The 19,004-nt window shown below is 35.2% G+C and overlaps 1 protein-coding gene across 2 annotated transcripts in view; it reads right to left on the reverse strand.

Annotated features, from left to right (window-relative positions):
- The window catches only part of PKN2 (protein kinase N2), a 142,042-nt gene that overhangs the window by 81,234 nt on the left and 41,804 nt on the right, over positions 1 to 19,004 (reverse strand). For both annotated transcript variants that reach the window (XM_020890194.2, XM_070467807.1), the window contains one exon: positions 14,061 to 14,361. In XM_020890194.2, coding sequence (XP_020745853.1) covers positions 14,061 to 14,361 — 301 coding nt within the window. The remainder of the gene's footprint in view (positions 1 to 14,060; positions 14,362 to 19,004) is intronic.

The following is a 19,004-nucleotide window of genomic DNA, read 5'->3' on the forward strand; positions in this document are numbered from 1 at the left end:
TCCAGGACAGATACAAGTAGACATCTGTACCTTTGTGCTTCTGAGAATGGTTTTGCTTTTCTGAACAAAAGGCCTTATTGGGTTCTCATCATCCTAGTGAAGTAAAGCTTGGATTTTAATAAGAGTTCAAGAAAAGGCCTGAGGACTCTTACAAAGTAGTCAGTCAGATCAGGAAAAATATGATTAAAGACAGGAACCTCAAAAGTTGTCATCCATAACAGCTGAATTTGTTGACTTGCCTTTGGCTTGGGGTGACTGGGGGGAAGGGAAATGGATATTCTTTAAAAAAAAAAAAAATTCCTATTACTCTCATACAGGTTTGAGGCAGGAAACCATACTATCTATGTGACCCTGCCAAAACTAAGCATGAATTTTAATTGGCCTCAGATTAATAATGCTTTCAGGCATCATACAGAAACAAATGCAAATCCTTTTTGAAAGAAGGCACTTTAAATCCCTTAAAATAGGCACTTAAAATAATTCCCACAGATAAAGTTCCAGTGAAAATGTACAACAATTAGAAATCACAAAGTACAGGCAGAAAAGAAATTCACCATGAGTGAGAAAAAATCTAGGAGTAGCATAGCAAAATTTCATTTGTTGTCATTATGTTGCACAAAATGTGAAAAAGTATATTTTATAGGTAAAGTTAAATTAAAAAGGTATTAAAAGAATGACTGAAGCAAAAGATTGTCAAAGATTAACAAAACTAAGCATAAACTGTAGTAGTAAAAAAATACAGATAGATAGATGGACAGCATAATTAGAAATATAATGTATGTGGTCAAGAGCAAACTGGACATGCAGAAAGTAATTATTAGAGAAATGGACATAGACTTGAAGAAATTACTATTTGTCTAATTGGAGCACCAAAATGAAACAGAAGAGAGAATACAGGAGAAGGGATATTGAAGAGATAGGGGCTAAGCACTTCTCATAATCAATGAAACACACAAATCTCAGATTCAGGAATCCAACAAATCCCAAGCAGATCAAATGAAAGGAAACCTATACCATTATACAGAACACTGCAGACAAACAGCTTGTTAAAAACAGCTAGGGAGAAAGGGCAGGATATCAGCACAGTTTAACTATTAGATGGCGGCTGCCTACTCAACAACAGGGCAATCCAGGAGACATAAAATAATAGTTTACAGCTATTCATAGAAATTAAAGGCAAACCTAGAATGATATACCAGAGAAAATATCTTTCTAAAGTCTATACCTTTAAGAAGAAAAAGAAACAAAAAGAAGGAAGGTCTGAGAAGCAAGAAGAAATGATGTACAAAGAAAATAAATGTAAACCAACAACAACTATATAAAATAATAATTAATCTGATTTATGGAATTGAAGATACAATGATAGAACAAGAATATGAATGATGATAGCACATAAGTGGAGTTAAGGTAGACTGAAATTATTCTAAATTTCTTATATGGTATGGAAAGAAGGTATACCATTAAGAGTCTAGTTGACAAACAGAAACCACACTAGATATTTTGAACAAAGGGAATTTAACACAGAGAATTGGTTACATCATGAATATTCAGGTATTGTGCAAAGAACTTTAGAAAAAAATTCCTTTTCTCAAATAGCTTAGCAGATACAGTCTGTATACTTACATAAAGGGGTATGTGTGTCCATTTCTAAATAGTATATGTGTGCATATATTAACATTTTCAAGTATACTGAAGAATTGAAAGAATTGTGTAGTAAGCACCCATATTCCTATCACCTAGATTCTGCCAATACACACACACATACAAACACACAAACACCCCACACACATGTGAAGAAAGATTAAAAAAAAGAGAGAGAGAAAGCAAATATAAATGGTAGGAGGAGAGATGGGAAAATTAGATTCAGGAGGAACAGCGTCAGAATTGAAGTAAGAAACAGAGGACAGATTATATGAAGGGTATCTCTGTAATGCTACAAATTTGTACTCTATTCTGTAAAGAATGAAAAGTCATTGAGAGGTTTAAAGCAAGAAAGTAACAGGATCAAAACTGAATACTAAGTAAAAATCATTGGCAGCACTGTTTAGGTTGGATTAAACCTGAACTTGGAGGCTTTAGCAGTGAGGATTGAGAATACAAATTTGAGACCTATGTCAGAGGTGGAATCTACAGGCTTGGTGAACTGACTTACACTGAAGACTGAAAGTAAAAAGAGAGAATGAAATCTACAGTAAACATCAGATTTCATTTATAGATTATGGGGGTCATGCCATTAACAGGGCAGGAAAAAAAAAACGGAAAGATTTAGAGGCAGTGTTCCAGGAAAGAAAAGTTCAACTTTAAAAGTGACAAAAGGCAAAATCAGTAGGATAATACCTATATTCAGGTAATTATCCAAAAGGTTATAAGGCTATAAATTCTCAGATGAAGCCCAGAAAATCTATCTTGGTTTGAAATACCACTCTGGAAGTCAGCAGAAAATATGACATGGTTAAAAGCTCCTTGGTGTTGTTCAGCTATCAAATCATGTCCAACTTTGCGACCCCATGGACTGCAGCACACCAGGCCTCTCTGTCCACCACTATCTCCCTGACTTTGCTCAAACTCATGTTCATTGAGTCAGTGATGCCATTGAATGTTATCATCCTCTGTCACACTCTTCTCCTCTTGCCGTCAATTTTTCCAAGCATCAGGGTCTTCTCCAATGAGTCAGTTCTTTGCATCAGGTGGCCAAAGTATTGGAGCTTCAGCATCAGTCCTTACAATGTGTATATTCTGGGTTGATTTCTTTTAGGATTGACTAATTTGTTTTCCTTGCTGTCCAAGGACTCTCAAGAGTCTTCTCCAGCACCACAGTTCGAAAGTGTCAATTCTTTGGCGCTCACTCTTCTTCACGGTCCAATTCTCAGATCCATACTTGACTGCTGGAAAAACCGTTGCTTTGACTATATGGGTCTTTGTCGGCAAAGTGACGTCTCTGCTTGTTAAAACAGTCTAGGTTTGACATAGCTATTCTTCCAAGAAGCAAGCATCTTTTAATTTCATGGTTGCGTTCACCATCTACAGTGATTTTGGAGCCCAAGAAAAAAATGTCTGCCACTTTTTCCATTGTTTCCCCATCTATTGCTATGAAGTGATGGGACTGGAGGCCATGATCTTAGTTTTCTGAATGTTGAGTTTTAAGCCAGCTTTTTCACTCTCCTCTTTCACTTTCATCAGAGGCTCTTAAGTTTCTCTTCCCTTTCTGCCATTAAAGTGGTATCATCTGCATATCTGAGGTTGTTGATATTTTTCCAGCAATTGTGATTCATCGAGCCCAGCATTTCGGATGATGTACTCTGCATAAAGGTAAATAAGCAGGGTGACAATATACAGCCTTGACGTACTCCTTTCCCAATTTTGAACCAGTCCATTGTTCCATGTCCAGTTCTTACTGTTGCTTCTTGTCCTGCATACAGGTTTCTCAGGAGGCAGGTAAGGTGGTCTGCTATCCCCATCTCTTGAAGAATATTCCAGTTTGTTGTGATCCACACATTCAAAGGCTTCAGCTTAGTCAATGAACCAGAAGTATATGTTTTTTTCCAATTCTCTAGTTATTCTTGTTATTCTCCTTAGGGATAACATTTTCCAAGGGCAGAAAGATGAGTAAAAATGGGATTTGCTAGTAGTTTTCCCAACAATGTGTAGAGTAACAGATATACTATTTCTGGTGCTTTTAGTATTTTCTCTAAATCCGCAACTGAGCAGTTGGCTTTCAAAATGAGTTGAGTTCTAGAACACAGGAGCAGTCCCCATCCATAGAAGACTCCTAACTAAGGCTCAGCCTTAAACTGTTTCCTTGATTCTCTTGGCGGTTAGTAATGTAAATGAATCTTTACTTCCCAGCCTCAGTAAAGTTTCCTCAGATTTTACCTACATCCCAATAGAGGTTTCATGTTCAGATTTAGAAAAGCTTAAATATCTCATGGACTTTCCTGGTGGCTCAGTGGTAAAAAAATCCGCCTGCAATGCAAGAGACACAGATTCGATACCGGGGTTGGGAAGATCCCCGGGAAGGAAAATGGCAACCCACTCCAATACTATTGCCTGGGAAATCCCATGGACAGAGGAGCCTGGTAAGCTATAGTCCATGTGGTTGTGGAGTTGGATATGACTTAGTTACTAAAGAACAACAATTAAATGCCTCATACTTGACCTTTTCTTAGGCTATTAAAACCCCTGTTCACCAAACACCATAGAAAGAACATAAATAGTCTGTATTTTCTTTGTTTTATGAATGAGAAAAACAAGGCCTGGAAAGACTGTACCACTACAAGCGGTATACAACCACATAAATACATGATGGCCCAGCTGGGATGAGACCTTGGATTATACAAACTATGGTCTTTACACCTGGCTAACTACCAATGCTCAATATTCATAACGTTGTCTTGTATAGCCAGGATGTCTGTTTAGGGAACAACACTATTTTTTTTTAAATAAGAGGAAATATAATTGAATATAATTGAAGTAAATCTAGCCAAATCTAAATTAATAACGGCAGCTAGTATGCTGAAGCACTATCTTACTATTTATCTACCACTTTCACAAAGACAATCTATGTCTCTTAGTTACTATTGACTGGTCAACATTTTGGTTTTTACTTATACACAGTACTTATACACTGATTTTAAAAATAAGCTACTCCAGATTCTTGACCTGTGTTACAATCATGTTAACTATGCTTATTTCCCTCCAAATCCACCTTTCTTGTTTAAACAGATATGCTTACCTTATACAGTCATCTGGAACCTGTCCAGATTATAATAAATGCTCATTAGTTATTAATGGGTCTTAATCAAGATCTTTGTGTACTCAGGATGACCTTTGTCAGATGTCACTCAACTGAAGTAATTTTGCTGAAATATTTTATAACTAGTACAACCTTTAATTGAGCTTTCTTAGTATTTTACAAAAACAGCATGGATAGGATTGTGGGTTACGGGTCAGACCCTATAAAACTCTTAAGAGGAAAACATAGGTACAACACACTTTGACATAAGTTGCAGGAAGATCTTTTTTGACACACCTTTTAGAGTAACAAAAATAAAAATAAACAAATGGGATCTAACTAAACTTAAAATCTTTTGCAGAGCAAGTTCAGTTCAGTTCAGTTCAGTTGCTCAGTTGTGTCCGATTCTTTGCAACCCCATGGACTGCAGCACACCAGGCCTCCCTGTCCATCACTAACTCCTGGAGTTTACTCAAACTCACGTCCATTGAGTCAGTGATGCCATCCAACCATCTCATACTTTGTCATCCCCTTCTCCTCCCACCTTCAATCTTTCCCAGCATCAGGGTCTTTACAAATGAGTCAGTTCTTCACATCTGGTGGCCAAAGTATTGGAGGTTCAGCTTCAACATCAGTCCTTCCAATGAATATTCAGGACTGATTTCCTTTAGGATGGACTGGTTGGATCTCCTTGCACTTCAAGGGACTCTCAAGAGTCTTCTCCAACACCACAGTTCTAAAGTATCAATTCTTCTGAGCTCAGCTTTCTTTATAGCCCAACTCTCACATCCATACATGACAACTGGAAAAACCAAAGCCTTGACTAGATGGACCTTTGTCAGCAAAGTAATGTCTCTGCTTTTTAATATCCTATTTAGGTTGGTCATAACTTCTCTTCCAAGGAGTAGGCATCTTTTAATTTCATGGCTGGAATCACCATCTGCAGTGATTTTGGAGCCCCCAAAAATAAAGTCTGTCACTCTTTCCATTCTTTCCCCATTTATTTGCCATAAAGTGATGGGACCAGATGCCATGATCTTAGTTTTCTGAATGTTGAGTTTTAAGCCAACTTTTTCACTCTCCTCTTTCATCAAGAGGCTCTTTAGTTCTTCTTCACTTTCCGCCATAAGTGTGGTGTCATTTGCATATCTGAGGTTATTGATATTTCTCCCGGCAATCTTGATTCCAGCTTGTGCTTCCTCCAGCCCAGCATTTCTCATGATGTACTCTGCATATAAGTTAAATAAGCAGGGTGACAATATACAGCCTTGACGTGCTCCTTTTCCTATTTGGAACCAGTCTGTTGTTCCATGTCCAGTACGAACAGTTGCTTCCTGAAATGCATATAGGTTTCTCAAGAGGCAGGTCAGGTGGTCTGGTACCCTCATCTCTTTAAGAGTTTTCCACAGTTTGTGGTGATTCACACAGTCAAAGGCTTTAGCATAGTCAATAAAGCAGAAATAGATGTTTTTCTGGAACTCTTGCTTTTTCAATGATCCAACAGATGTTGGCAACTGGATCTCTGGTTCCTCTGCCTTTTCTAACACCAGCTTAAATATCTGGAATTTCACAGTTCATGTACTGTTGAAGCCTGGCTTGGAGAATTTTGAGCACAGCAAAAGAAACCATAAACAAGACGAAAACATAACCCTCAGAATGGAAGAAAATAGTTGCAAACAAAGCAACTGACAAAGGATTATCTCCAAAATATACAAGCAGCTCATGCAGGTCAATTTCAAAAAAACAAACAACCCAATCAAAAAATGGGCAGAAGACCTAGACATTTCTACAAAGAAGACATCTGTAGATGGCTAACAAACGCATGAAAAGATGCTCAACATCATTCATTATTAGAGAAATGGAAATCAAAACTACAAGGAGGTATATCACCTGACACTGGTCAGAATGGCCATCATTAAAAAAATCTACAAACAATAAATGCTGGAGAGAGTATGGAGAAAAAGGAACCCTCTTACATTATTGGTGGGAATGTAAACTGATACAGCCACTATGGAGAACAGTATGGAAAGTCCTCAAAAACTAAAAATAGAGGTACCACATGATCTGGCAATCCCACTCCTGGGCATATACCCAAAGAAAACTGTAATTCAAAAAGATACATGCATCCCAATGTTCACTGAAGCACTATTTACAATAGCCTGGACATGGAAGTAACCTAAATGTCCATAAACAGAGGAACAGATAAAGAAGATGTGGTACATATATACAATGGAATATTACTCGGCCTAACATTTAAAGGGAAAAGACTGTGTCATTTGCAGAGATATACATGACCCATAAACTGTCATACGGAGTGAAGTAAGTCAGAAAGAAAAATAATGTTAACATGTATGTGTGGAATCTTATTTGCAAAGCAGAAACAAAGACACAGATGTATAAAACAAATTAATGGATACCAAGGGGAAGTGGGGGAGTGTGATGCACTGGGAAATTGGGATTGATACGTACACACTACAATGTATAAAATGTATTATAATGAGAATCTACTATATAGCACAGGGAACTCTATTTGGTGTTCTGTGATGACCTAACTAGAAGGAAAATCCAAAAAAAGGGAGTATATGTGTGTGGTTGATTTAGTTTGCTGTATAGCAGAAACTGACACAACAGTGTAAAGCAACTATACTCCAATTTAAAACAAAAACCTGTCTTCCCAAGTGACTGTACTGTTTTTGCATTCCTACCAGCAAAGGGTATAAGATTGTCTGACCCAAAGCATTTGAGCATAACATCTAACCCATCATTGTCTGACGCTATGCTATGCTGTCACAGGGAAAAACCCCAACAAACCAAGCTTAAGTATAAAAATAAGATAAGAATAATATACTTTTTAATTAAGCAGAAATACCAGCAACAGAAAAAGGAGAAGAAAATGTATGAAAGCCAGAAACTTTCATAATTTGATGAAAACCATTAATCTACACAACTAAGAAGCTCAAGATAAATACAAAGAAATTCACACCAAAGCTCATCACAGTCAAAGCATTAAAAACTGAAAACAAAGAGGAAAATCTTGAAGGCAGCAAGAGGATAAAGACTTACTACATACAGAGCAATAACTATGAATATTGGACTCCTCATATGAAATAATACAAGACAGAAGTGGGATGACACAGTCAAAGTCCTAGATGGAAAAACTGTTAACCAACAATTCTATATCCAGCAAAACAATCCTTCAAAAATGAAGGTGAAATAATTTCCAGTTAAACAAAGATAGCGAGAATTTATTGCTATCTGAACTTTCTTACAAGAAATATTAAAAGTCTTTAAGATTGAGAAGAAATGGCACTAGCTGGTAACTTAAATCCACATGAAGAAATAAAATGCTCTAGAAAAGTTAAATACCTACATAAAGATAAGTTTATATAAAAGTGTATCCACCACAAGTTGTATGTGAATGTTCATAGCAGCAATATCGATAAAAGTCCAACTGTGGAAACAACCCAGATGTCTCATCAACTGGTGAATAACTAAGGAAAACATAGTATATTCATATAATGGAATACTATTCAGCACTAAAAAAGAATGAAGTACTGAGAAGACCCAGAGCTAATTTATAAAAGCCGGAAACTGAGGTCCAGCTGTGAAAACAAAACTGACGACTGAAGTTTGGAGTCAAAACATATGGAAAAAAATCTCTAACAAATGATAGAACCACTGTGCTGTGCTGTGTTTAGTCACTTAGTCATGTCTGACTCTTTGCTACCCCATGGATTGTAGCTTGCCAGGCTCCTCTGTCCATGGAGATTCTCCAGTCAAGAATACTGCAGTGGGTTGCCATGCCCTCCTCCAGGGAATCTTCCCAGCCCAGGGATCACACTCAGGTCTCCCCCATGGTAGGTGGGTTCTTTACTGGCTGAACCACCAGGGAAGCTGGACAGAACCACTGGGTAGCTATAAATCCTTCCAAGCTCTGAGGCTGATCTGGCAAGTGGCAGAAACATCTAGACTACACCCTGGCCAACCCACATAGAAGATGGGAAAATGGGGCTTTATTAGCAACAAATCCAATGCAACTTAAGATTCAGGGAGAAGCACAAAGCTATGAGTCTGGCAGTCTTTGATCAATCTGCAGCTCAAAGACTGCTTTTAATATATAGACTTAAAAGATAACTCATTCTGATTATTCAACAAACAGGTAATGAGGACCTGCTTACTCTCAGGAATGATGTTAGGTGATACAGATATAAAATAAACAAAACTTAGTTGATGATCTTGAGATTAAGAAAAGAAGAAACAAGATTGTGGGCTGTAATTTTTTTTGTTTAAAATAAGCAATTTAGGCATTAAAATTTCATAACTGCCTTCATCTGTTACATGACACCTTAATGTTTAAACACTGTTATTGCCTAACTCTTGGTAGAAAAGGCCTACATTCTGCACCTACAGCATGCACAATTCTTTCATAAATTCTGCTTAAGATGGTGCCATTTTTTCTTCTTTCCTCTTCCTAATTACAATAATATATAAAGTCAATGAGTACACACCAGTTAAACTGCTTAAAAAAATACATTAACAATACCAAGTGCTGGAGAGGATGTGGAACAACTGGAACTCTCATATATTGCTGGTGAGAATGAAAAATAATATAGTCACTCTGGAAAAATAATACAACCACTTTGGCCGTTTCTTATATTATCAAACATATTAATATATGATTTAGCAATCACACACCTAAGTATTTACCAAGGTGGATTGAAAACATGTTCAAACAAAAACTTGTTAATGGTCAGTTATAGCAGCTTTATTGATAACTGCTAAAAAATTGAAAAGAACTCTATAGTTCACAGTGGAAGAATGGATAAATAAACTGTGGTACATCTATATGATGGACTACTACTCAACAGTAAAAAAGAATAAACTATTGCTAAATGCAATAACCTAGATGACTCTCAAACAGCAATATGTTGAGTGAAAGAAGTCAGACTTAAAAGGTTATAAACTTTATGGCTGCATTTATATGATATTCTTGAAAAGCAAACTATAAGTGACAGAGGACATATCAGTGGTTGCCAGGGGATATGGAGTAGGAAGAGGGTGTGACTACAAAGGGATACTATTGCCCCTTTTCCTGATTGTGGTGATATTTAGATGAACCTATCTGTGTGTTAAAGTTCACTGAATGAGGTACCCAGGAAGAATCAGTTTTACTGTGTATTAACTTTAAAAAATATATCATCAAAGAATTCACATATTAGGTGTCTATTTATCAACTAATTTCATGATTTTAAAGACAAGAAAATAAATCCAGAGGCATTAAAAGTGACTTGTTAATTAATGATTATAGTTACCAACCTAATGGCAATCCTTTCCTTAGGAGTTCACAACTTAATTCAACATTTTGCTTACCTCAAAATGAGAAATTCAATCAGAAATAAGGATTATGTAGAAACAGCATAATAAATCAAGCTATACACTTTAATAAACATAAAAGTCAACTATAATTTCTATGCTACATTTAGGTGGACAGGCCAATAATAAAAAAGAAATTTAAATTCTCACTTGTACTCATTCAAGAAAGACTTCATAAACTACATTTTAGTCATGAAGTTGGCTCCCTCGATACAGATACAGCTCAGAAATTGAGAAGTTTCCAAAGTTAATTCCAAAAAATTCCAGGGAATTTCCTGGCAGTCCGATAGTTAGGACTTTGTGCTTCCACTGCAGGGGCCATGGGTTCAATCCCTGGTTGGGGAACTAAGATAATGCATGCTGTGCGCTGCAGCCAAAACAAACAAACAAAATCACACACAAAATTCCAACACCATTAGTTCTATACTAAATCAATACTTCCTTTCTGAATATTCTACATATTAAAGAAAATATTGTCCACCTCAAATGGCAAAAAATCAATCTAAGTTTGTTGGGGTCTGAGAAAATGGAAATGGGAAGAGGGCAAGAGAAGGAAGGTAAAAACAGAGGGATTTAAACTATACAAATTATTAGTTATACCTAATAAAATATGAGAAATATTCTTGTCCTCTTCTTTAGGGATAACATATAAGATTCCAAAGATTCAGAAAATCAGTTTTTTCTTAAATATTTAGAGTTTTAGGTATCAACTATGACTTAGATTACAAATCCACTTTACAGAGATCCAAAACTTTTTTCACAACATAAAGTCAGCCTCATTTTATAATATGTTTCTAATTTCCAAGTGGGCATAATAATAATACTCCATGAGACTATCCTATAAGTATATGGAAGGTGAATAGGAAGCTTATAGTATCATAAACATGAAGAGAATATCAAAAAATTCACTTTTTACTACTCAAGCATAAATGAACACATATTTTAGACATTAACAGTCATCTATGATCATCTTCATATTATACTAAGCAATATTTCAGAGACTTTTATGGCTAAAGTCTTAAATTTTATCTGATAAATGTCCTTATTTTACAAATTACAAACTAATGGCTAAAGGAGTTAATTACTGCAGAAGTGAGTTAAAAGCAGGTCTCCTAACTGCTTACATGGCAATCACATATACAATGCAAATTTATATTCTATCCCTCTCTCCTTGAACCATTCATTCTGCTCACATACCCTCAAGACAACAGAAATTAGCCAAATACTTCTGTACATACTTATTAATCCACATACTTTAGAGAACTGAAAGCAAACACCAGGTCCTTGACTCTTTATGTCAGATCTAATCAAGTTAAATGATTTTGTCTACTTTAGTATGCAATGTAAAACATAAAATTTCATGGCAATCTGACCTAAAATTAATGATTAACTACCTTAATCCTCTGTGCTATTGTTGATTTTAATGCAGTCAAAACAAAGCAAAGCAAAAAAAAACAAAGCAAAAAAAAACCCAACTTATCACCAAGACGTGTGAATATGACATTTGCAAAGAGAACTGTCTTTTAAATACATTCAAATTTTAACCAACTTGTCAAGTTCATTGCAACAAACTTAAGCATTAAGAAGTAACAGTAGAAAGTTACGCTTCAAAGAACATCTGCCCTGTAATTATCTGATAAGTCAAAAGAACAGCAAAGAAAGTTTCTGGAAATATTTATCCTAAAATTTATTTAAGGTTTTATTCCCCAAGTTATTAAATAAAATACCATGATAAATTATGGTTTGGTATTATTATAATTATAAAAACTAATATAAGATTTTTATTAACTGGGATTTTTGTTTTGAGATATAATATTCACAACTAAACACCTACTATGTTTCATGCTTTTATAATAAACCTTGAAAATACCTGAATAAAAAAAGGGTCCTGTCCTCAAGGATCATACAGTTTAGTAAGTACTATAAAAATGTGCAGAAGTGAACTGTAATACAACATAATACAACAATGAGTGGACAAACCAGAATAGAGAATCAGAGAAAATCAAGGAAGGGTTCAGTGATATCTAAATTAAGTGTTGAGGTAGAAAAGAAATCTGACAGAAGGTCTATAAGGTCATTTCTTCATATGAAACGCTAGGAAAGACAAGTCTAATTTAAAGTGAGAGTAGGCAAACCAGTTGTTACCTAAACCCAGGGATGGGAATCAGAGACCAACGGGGACTATTATGTATACTGTACAAGAACCACTGAAGTGATGGTCAGGATCCCTAGCTGTAGTGATGGTTACCTGGATATAGACATTTGTTAAAACACATCAAATCATATTCTTAAAATATGTGCGTTTTATCGTTAAGTAATTTATACACGTCAGTAAAGTTAGTTGTTTAAAAACGACTTGGGAAACCAAATGGGTTATTCTCTATGTGGTAAAAACACTTTTATATTCCAATTAGAAGGTAGTTATTGGTATTTTGTGATTAGCAAAATGTTTTCTCTAAATGGAGTTTAAAGCTCCAGCAGTTTCTTATTTTAGAACTCTCCTAAAGAAGTAATGGGCAAAGAATGTAGAGCTCGGCAGAGTTCCAACAGAACAGGCTATTTCCAAGTTTATATGATATTGCTAAAAAAAGCATTTCATAATACAAATTTCCATTTATAATGTAATTATTGAACACGTGGATAAAAAAATACTAGATTGAAGAGTTCTTTAGCTAGTTTTGTAATTCTGGGCAAATTAATTTACATCTTTGGGATTATTTCAGCTCTAAAATAAGAAGACTGGTTTCTTTACGATTTCTTTCACTTTTAAGATTTAATTATTCTTACATGATTAAAATCTCTACATTAAATCTCCAAATGAAATCCCTAAGGTAAGTCCCAGATGTTGAAAGGAATGTAATAAAACAAGTTCTATCAAGTACATGGAATATCAGAAGTACAACATTTAAGACTGGCAATTTATGGATCTTAATCAAATTTATGTACTTTCTTCACTTTAATTTTACTTATATCATTTTTTCTTAGCTAATCACACAGGTTCTTCTAGAATTTCTATGGTGCTAGATACATCATTCTACATATACCACTCTTTGTCTTTACAAATAAATAAAGGATTATAGACATTCAATTACTAGTTTAAAATATTTTCTTTGCAAAGACAAAACTATTAGATCAAATGTGTCTTATATGATTTGTTAAGTAAAAAGTTTAGAAAGAATGTATAAATATAAATGGATGAACACTGATACAAATACAGACTTTTTTTTTTTCTGTAAGGATATACAACAAAAAAGTTAGCAATACTACCTTTAGGGAGAGGGCCTAGACTGGATAGAGGTCATTTTGCTATTTTTACTTTCTGTACCATTTGAAAAATTTCCAATATGAACATCTGTTAATTCTACTGTTTAGAAATTATGCTCTTAAGCTGGACTTACAGGTTGTATTTTCCTTTCATTTTCTATACTGAAGGAAAAAAAGTAATGTTTGGCTTTTTAAATGTTTTTCTTCTTTTTTAAACAAAATGCCTGGTAGAATAAGTTGTTAATTCAGTCACTTAGAGCACAAAAAACAGAGGTCACAGGTTTGAACAATGACATTTGCAAAAAAATAAAAATATCCCTTGGTCATAGAGTGCATTTTTAACTTTAAAAAGTCCTCTGGCAAACTCGTGCTGCTGATCACAAGAATGAATCAGGTAAGAGCATGTGGTTGATCCAATACAAAAACACTAATAATGGAAAATAAGTAATGTCTTAGTGACTAAGAGTAAGACAGCAGACAGCAGAATTACTCATCTCTAAGTAAATATTTTAATCTTCACATCCATCAACTCAATGCACTTCTGAATAAAATATAAATAAGACCTTAACTGTAGGAGAAAATATAGCCCCTGTACTTTCATTAAGGCTAAAGACTATACATGGCAAAAATCTTACTATTTGTAAAATAATACATTCTTGTTAGTACACTATATAAACATCAAATAAAATACCTGTAACATCTTCTGGATCTGATACAACAATATGTGCATTTAGTTCCTGTAGCTTGTGATGTAATTCTTCTAATTTTTTATTTGATTTTTTCAAAATGTTGTCCACATAAGCCAAACTTTTTTTATCTGTTGTGACTTTTCTCAGATTTTCAGCTCCTTCTTTGATTTTCAGTTCTTTCCTTATTTCTCTCTTAATTCGATCCTTGATATCATCCAATTTCTGTTGCACCATTGTATCTGAAAAGTCTAATTTTTGAACAGCACTCACATTCTCAGAAAAAGGAAGACTTCGGGAATCGCCCTACAGAAAAAAACAAGCACACAAATGTGGGAGTTTAGAAAAAGTTATCTGCTCAGTAAAATATTCAGTATAAGAATAAAACTGTACTAAAGGCAATTTTTCAAAATCTCCACCCACTCACTAAAAATAGCATTACCTGACAAATTTACATTAAAATAAAACACATCTGCACAAAAAGGCATCTTTGGGCTGTAAAAACAGTACCCAAGTTAGATGTTAGCAGCACCTACACCGCGAATGTTGAGCAAGTTATTTAACCTTTCAAATACTCAGTTTAATTGTCTGCAACATCTAAATGTTAGGCATTTTTCAGAGATAACATGGTAATTAAAAATATTATATGTGAAATTCCAAATATAATTTCTGACCCAGTATATAGTCACTTAATAATAAGTAAGGATTATTATTAAATTCCATAGGTAAGATAAAATTCTATTTTATCTTCTATAAGAAACCTCTTAAAAATAATATTCACAAAAATAAAATTATATCCTTATGACCACTTTTTAGTTAAGCAATTAAAAGCATTAGGCCTTGGGAAAACTATTTTAGAACTCTATTTATTTCATGGCTAACTATCCCAATTGATAATTTGGTTGATATTACATAAAAATAACTACTAAAAAAAAAAGTGTCTAAACAATATCCTACTGATAGAAGCTAAGAGAATACAAAGTATCAGATATTCATCTTAAAATGAAAATCAAATCAGGTAAGCACATCTAATCCATATTTAAAAACAAGAAAACATGTTCTGGCTATTTGTACTGATACATTCACTATTTTAAATTTGAATACTATAACACTATTGGTTTTTAAGTTAAATTTTACCTTTGGGATGAGGAATTAAGTTTGTGAAGGGCACAGAAGAGATGTTCACCCTTTATGTACCTTTTGAACCACAGATCTAAGTAATTGAAAGCTTTTCTTTAATTTTTTGAGAATTCATCACACCCATAAAATTAGTTCTATTTAAATTCTTGGTGCAAGAATTATGTCTAATTCTTAACCTCTGAAAAACATGTATTTTGCAAAACAGTGAGTTAATAGGCGCAAAGATCAGGATTTTGTCTTGGCTTTGGTATGAATTTACCTGGTGCCAACAGGCATACTATGCAAAAAATGAAGTATGTGTGTGCCAACTCTCTTCAGTTGTGCCCAGCTCTCTGAGACCCTATGGACTGTAGCCCACCAGTTAGTTTCCTTGGCCCATGAGATTCTCCAGTCAAGAATACTGGAGTGAGTTTCCATGCCTTCTTCCAGGGGATCTTTCCAACCCAGGGATTGAACCTGAGTCTCTTTAAGTCTCCTGCATTGGTAGGCAGGGTTCATTACCACAAGCACCACCTGGGAAACCCAAAACTGAAGTATACAGTTGATGTATAAATTTGTTCTTAACCTTTTAGGGCCAAGAATGCCTTTGAAACTCTGACAAAAAAAAAAAAAAAAAAAGAGTAGAACAAATAAAATTTCATATCTGTATGTACAATTTCTAGGTATCATAGCTCTTACAAATTCTTGAAATAGGTGATCTACACCAACTGGCCTTAAACACAAACAGAGTGATCTCCTATCAGGACTAAAATGTCTATTAGGTTTGTCACTATTTATAATGGAATGTAAATCCTATCATCTATTTATTCAGTTTCCAAAGTTTATACATCCACCTTTGACTGGTCATCAAATACGTATGACTATTATAGAAACATAAAATCCCAAATTTCTGTTGTCTAGCTTCAGGTAAAGTGAACTGAGGCAAACAATTCTTAAATGAAAAAGTTTAAGCTAACTGCACTCCTCTAGATATCTGATATTTTTGCTTCTATCTTTATAGACTTAGAAAACACCACATGAATTGCTTTCACAAATCTATACTTTAATACTAGGTACTAATCCAGAACTTAAGTGTCTCAGGAATTTTTTTCTTTATGCCCCATAGACGAGGGGTATGAAGAAATACCTAACAATTCCATTTATTAAGTAGTAAGGTCTAAATAACTTAATCAATACTTGTAATAATTTAGTATGTTTAAAATAATATACATTGAAAGAAAAATTAATATTTATTTCATTCTTTAATAACTAGTTACTTATTAACAGGATCTGCCCACTGGGTAACTTAGAATTTCTCAAAACTTGAAATCAGATTGGACATTCCCACCTTCATCTTCTATTCTGCCAGTACATAGGGGTTGTAGAATAACCTTAATATTGAAGTTTTACAGACTCTAGTTAGCTCACATGGTATGCAACAAATGGTATCACTGAATGGTATCACCATGTTTCCTTGAAAATTTTAAAGTATACTGCAGCATCCTGAGAGTTTGCTGAGGCACCCCAGAGAGTTCTCTGGCAGGTTTGGAAGTCGGGGTACTAATATTTAAAGGCTATTAAAAACAAAAGGGGTTCCTGGATAGCTCAAATGATAAAGAATCTGCCTGCAACGTGGGAAACCTGGGTTAGATTCCTGGGTTGGGAAGATCCCTTGGGGAAGGGCATGGCAACCCATTCCAGTATTCCTGTCTAGAGAAGTCTATGGATGAAGGAGCCGGGACAGCTACAGTCCATGGAATCACAAAGAGTCAGAAAAAGACTATCACTTTCAAAAACAAAAGAAAACAAACCAAAACCCCAAAACAACCACACACACATACAGTCACCCCTGGGCTACTTCAACTCCTACTTCTTTTAAATTTGCTCCCTAAAGTCCAATCATATCAAATTACAGAAATTAACTGTGAAAGACAATCTCTTCTGGCTTAGTTATTATGCATGCTGCACCTTTAGGATATACTGTTTTTCCTTCTTCCTTCAATTATCTCTTCCGAGTCCCTTCTTTTCTTAGTTAACTTTAATTCTGTCTCAAAGTTTACCATAATTTTTCCCCTGGAAAAGAATTTCCTGCTTATGCCCTCTCTTAGAATTTAGATTAAATGCCTCTCTCCTGTGTACTCTGGTAATGTGGATTTTATTTAAACAATTATTCCTTTTCTTATCTGACAACTCCAAAGACTGTGAGCAATTTAAGAGCAGAGTTTACGCCTGGCAGAGTGGTTCCGTTTTGTTTTCTTAATGATTTTCTGATTATAATTATTTAATATTCTTCTTTTAGAATTCAGGAAAATCTATTACTGCTAAGGAAGTCATGCTTTCCTCTTTCTGATAAAGAGAACTCATAGTCCAGGAAGCTCAAAAGCAAAATTGATATTCAATCACAGCAACTATACTGGCTAGAATTAGATACTAGATATAAACAATATGTAGTTACCATGTTAGCTTCCTTTCCTAAAAGGATTTTTAGTAACCATATTTTACTCCCATCTTTTGTTGTGACATGGTTCAAATACCTTTTGGAAAGGAACAGGAGATAAATACAACATAATCAATAATTTAAGATAAACTATAGCAGATGGTGATTGCAGCCATGAAATTAAAAGACACCTACTCCGTGGAAGGAAAAGTTATCACCAACCTAGACAGCATATTAAAAAGCAGAGACATTACTTTGTCAACAAAGGTCCGTCTAGTCAAGGCTATGGTTTTTCCAGTGGTCATGTATGGATGTGAGAGTTGGACTATAAAGAAAGCTGAGCACTGAAGAAATGATGCTTTTGAACTGTGGTGTTGCAGAAGACTCTTGAGAGTCCCTTGGACTGCAAGGAGATCCAACCAGTCCATCCTAAAGGAGATCAGTCCTGGGTATTCATTGGAAGGACTGATGAAGCTGAAATTCCAATACTTTGGTCCACTAATGCAAAGAGCTGACTCATTTGAAAAGACCCTGATGCTGGGAAAGACTGAGGGCCAGAGGAGAAGGGGACAACAGAGGAGATGGTTGGATGGCATCACTGACTCAATGGACATGGATTTCCGTGGACTCTGGGAGTTGGTGATGGACAGGGAGACCTGGTGTGCTGTGGTTCATGGGGTCGCAAAGAGTCGGACATGACTGAGCGACTGAACTGAACTGAACAACAGAATTTTGCCAAGAGACCGTGCTGGTCATAGCAAACACCCTCTTCCAACAACACAAGAGAACACTCTACACATGGACATCACCAGAGGGTCAATACTGAAATCAGATTGATTATAGTCTTTGCAGTCAAAGATTGAGAAGCTCTATACAGTCAGCAAAAGACCGGGAGTTGACTGGCTCAGATCACGAACTCCTTATTGCCAAATTCAGACTTAAACTGGACAAAGTAGGGAAAACCACTAGACCATTCAGGTATGACCTAAATCAAATCCCTTACAATTATACAGTGGAAATGACAAATAGATTCAACGGATTAGATCTGATAGATGGAGTGCCTGAAAAACTATGGACAGAGGTTCGTGACATTACAGAGGAGACAGTGATCAAGACCATCCCTAAGAAAAAGAAATGCAAAAAGGCAAAATGGTTGTCTGAGGAGGCCTTACAAATAGCTGAGAAAAGAAGAGAAGCTAAAAACAAAGGAGAAAAGGAAAGATATTCCCATTTGAATGCAGAGTTCCAAGGAATAGCAAGGAGAATAAGAAACCCTTCCTCAGCGATCAATGCAAAGAAACAGAGGAAAACTATAGAATGGGAAAGACTTCAAGAAAATCAGAGATACCAAGGGAACATTTCATGCAAAGATGGGCACAATAAAGGACAGAAA

The sequence above is a fragment of the Odocoileus virginianus genome, chromosome 5 (assembly GCF_023699985.2).
Source record: "Odocoileus virginianus isolate 20LAN1187 ecotype Illinois chromosome 5, Ovbor_1.2, whole genome shotgun sequence".
Lineage (NCBI taxonomy): Eukaryota > Metazoa > Chordata > Mammalia > Artiodactyla > Cervidae > Odocoileus > Odocoileus virginianus.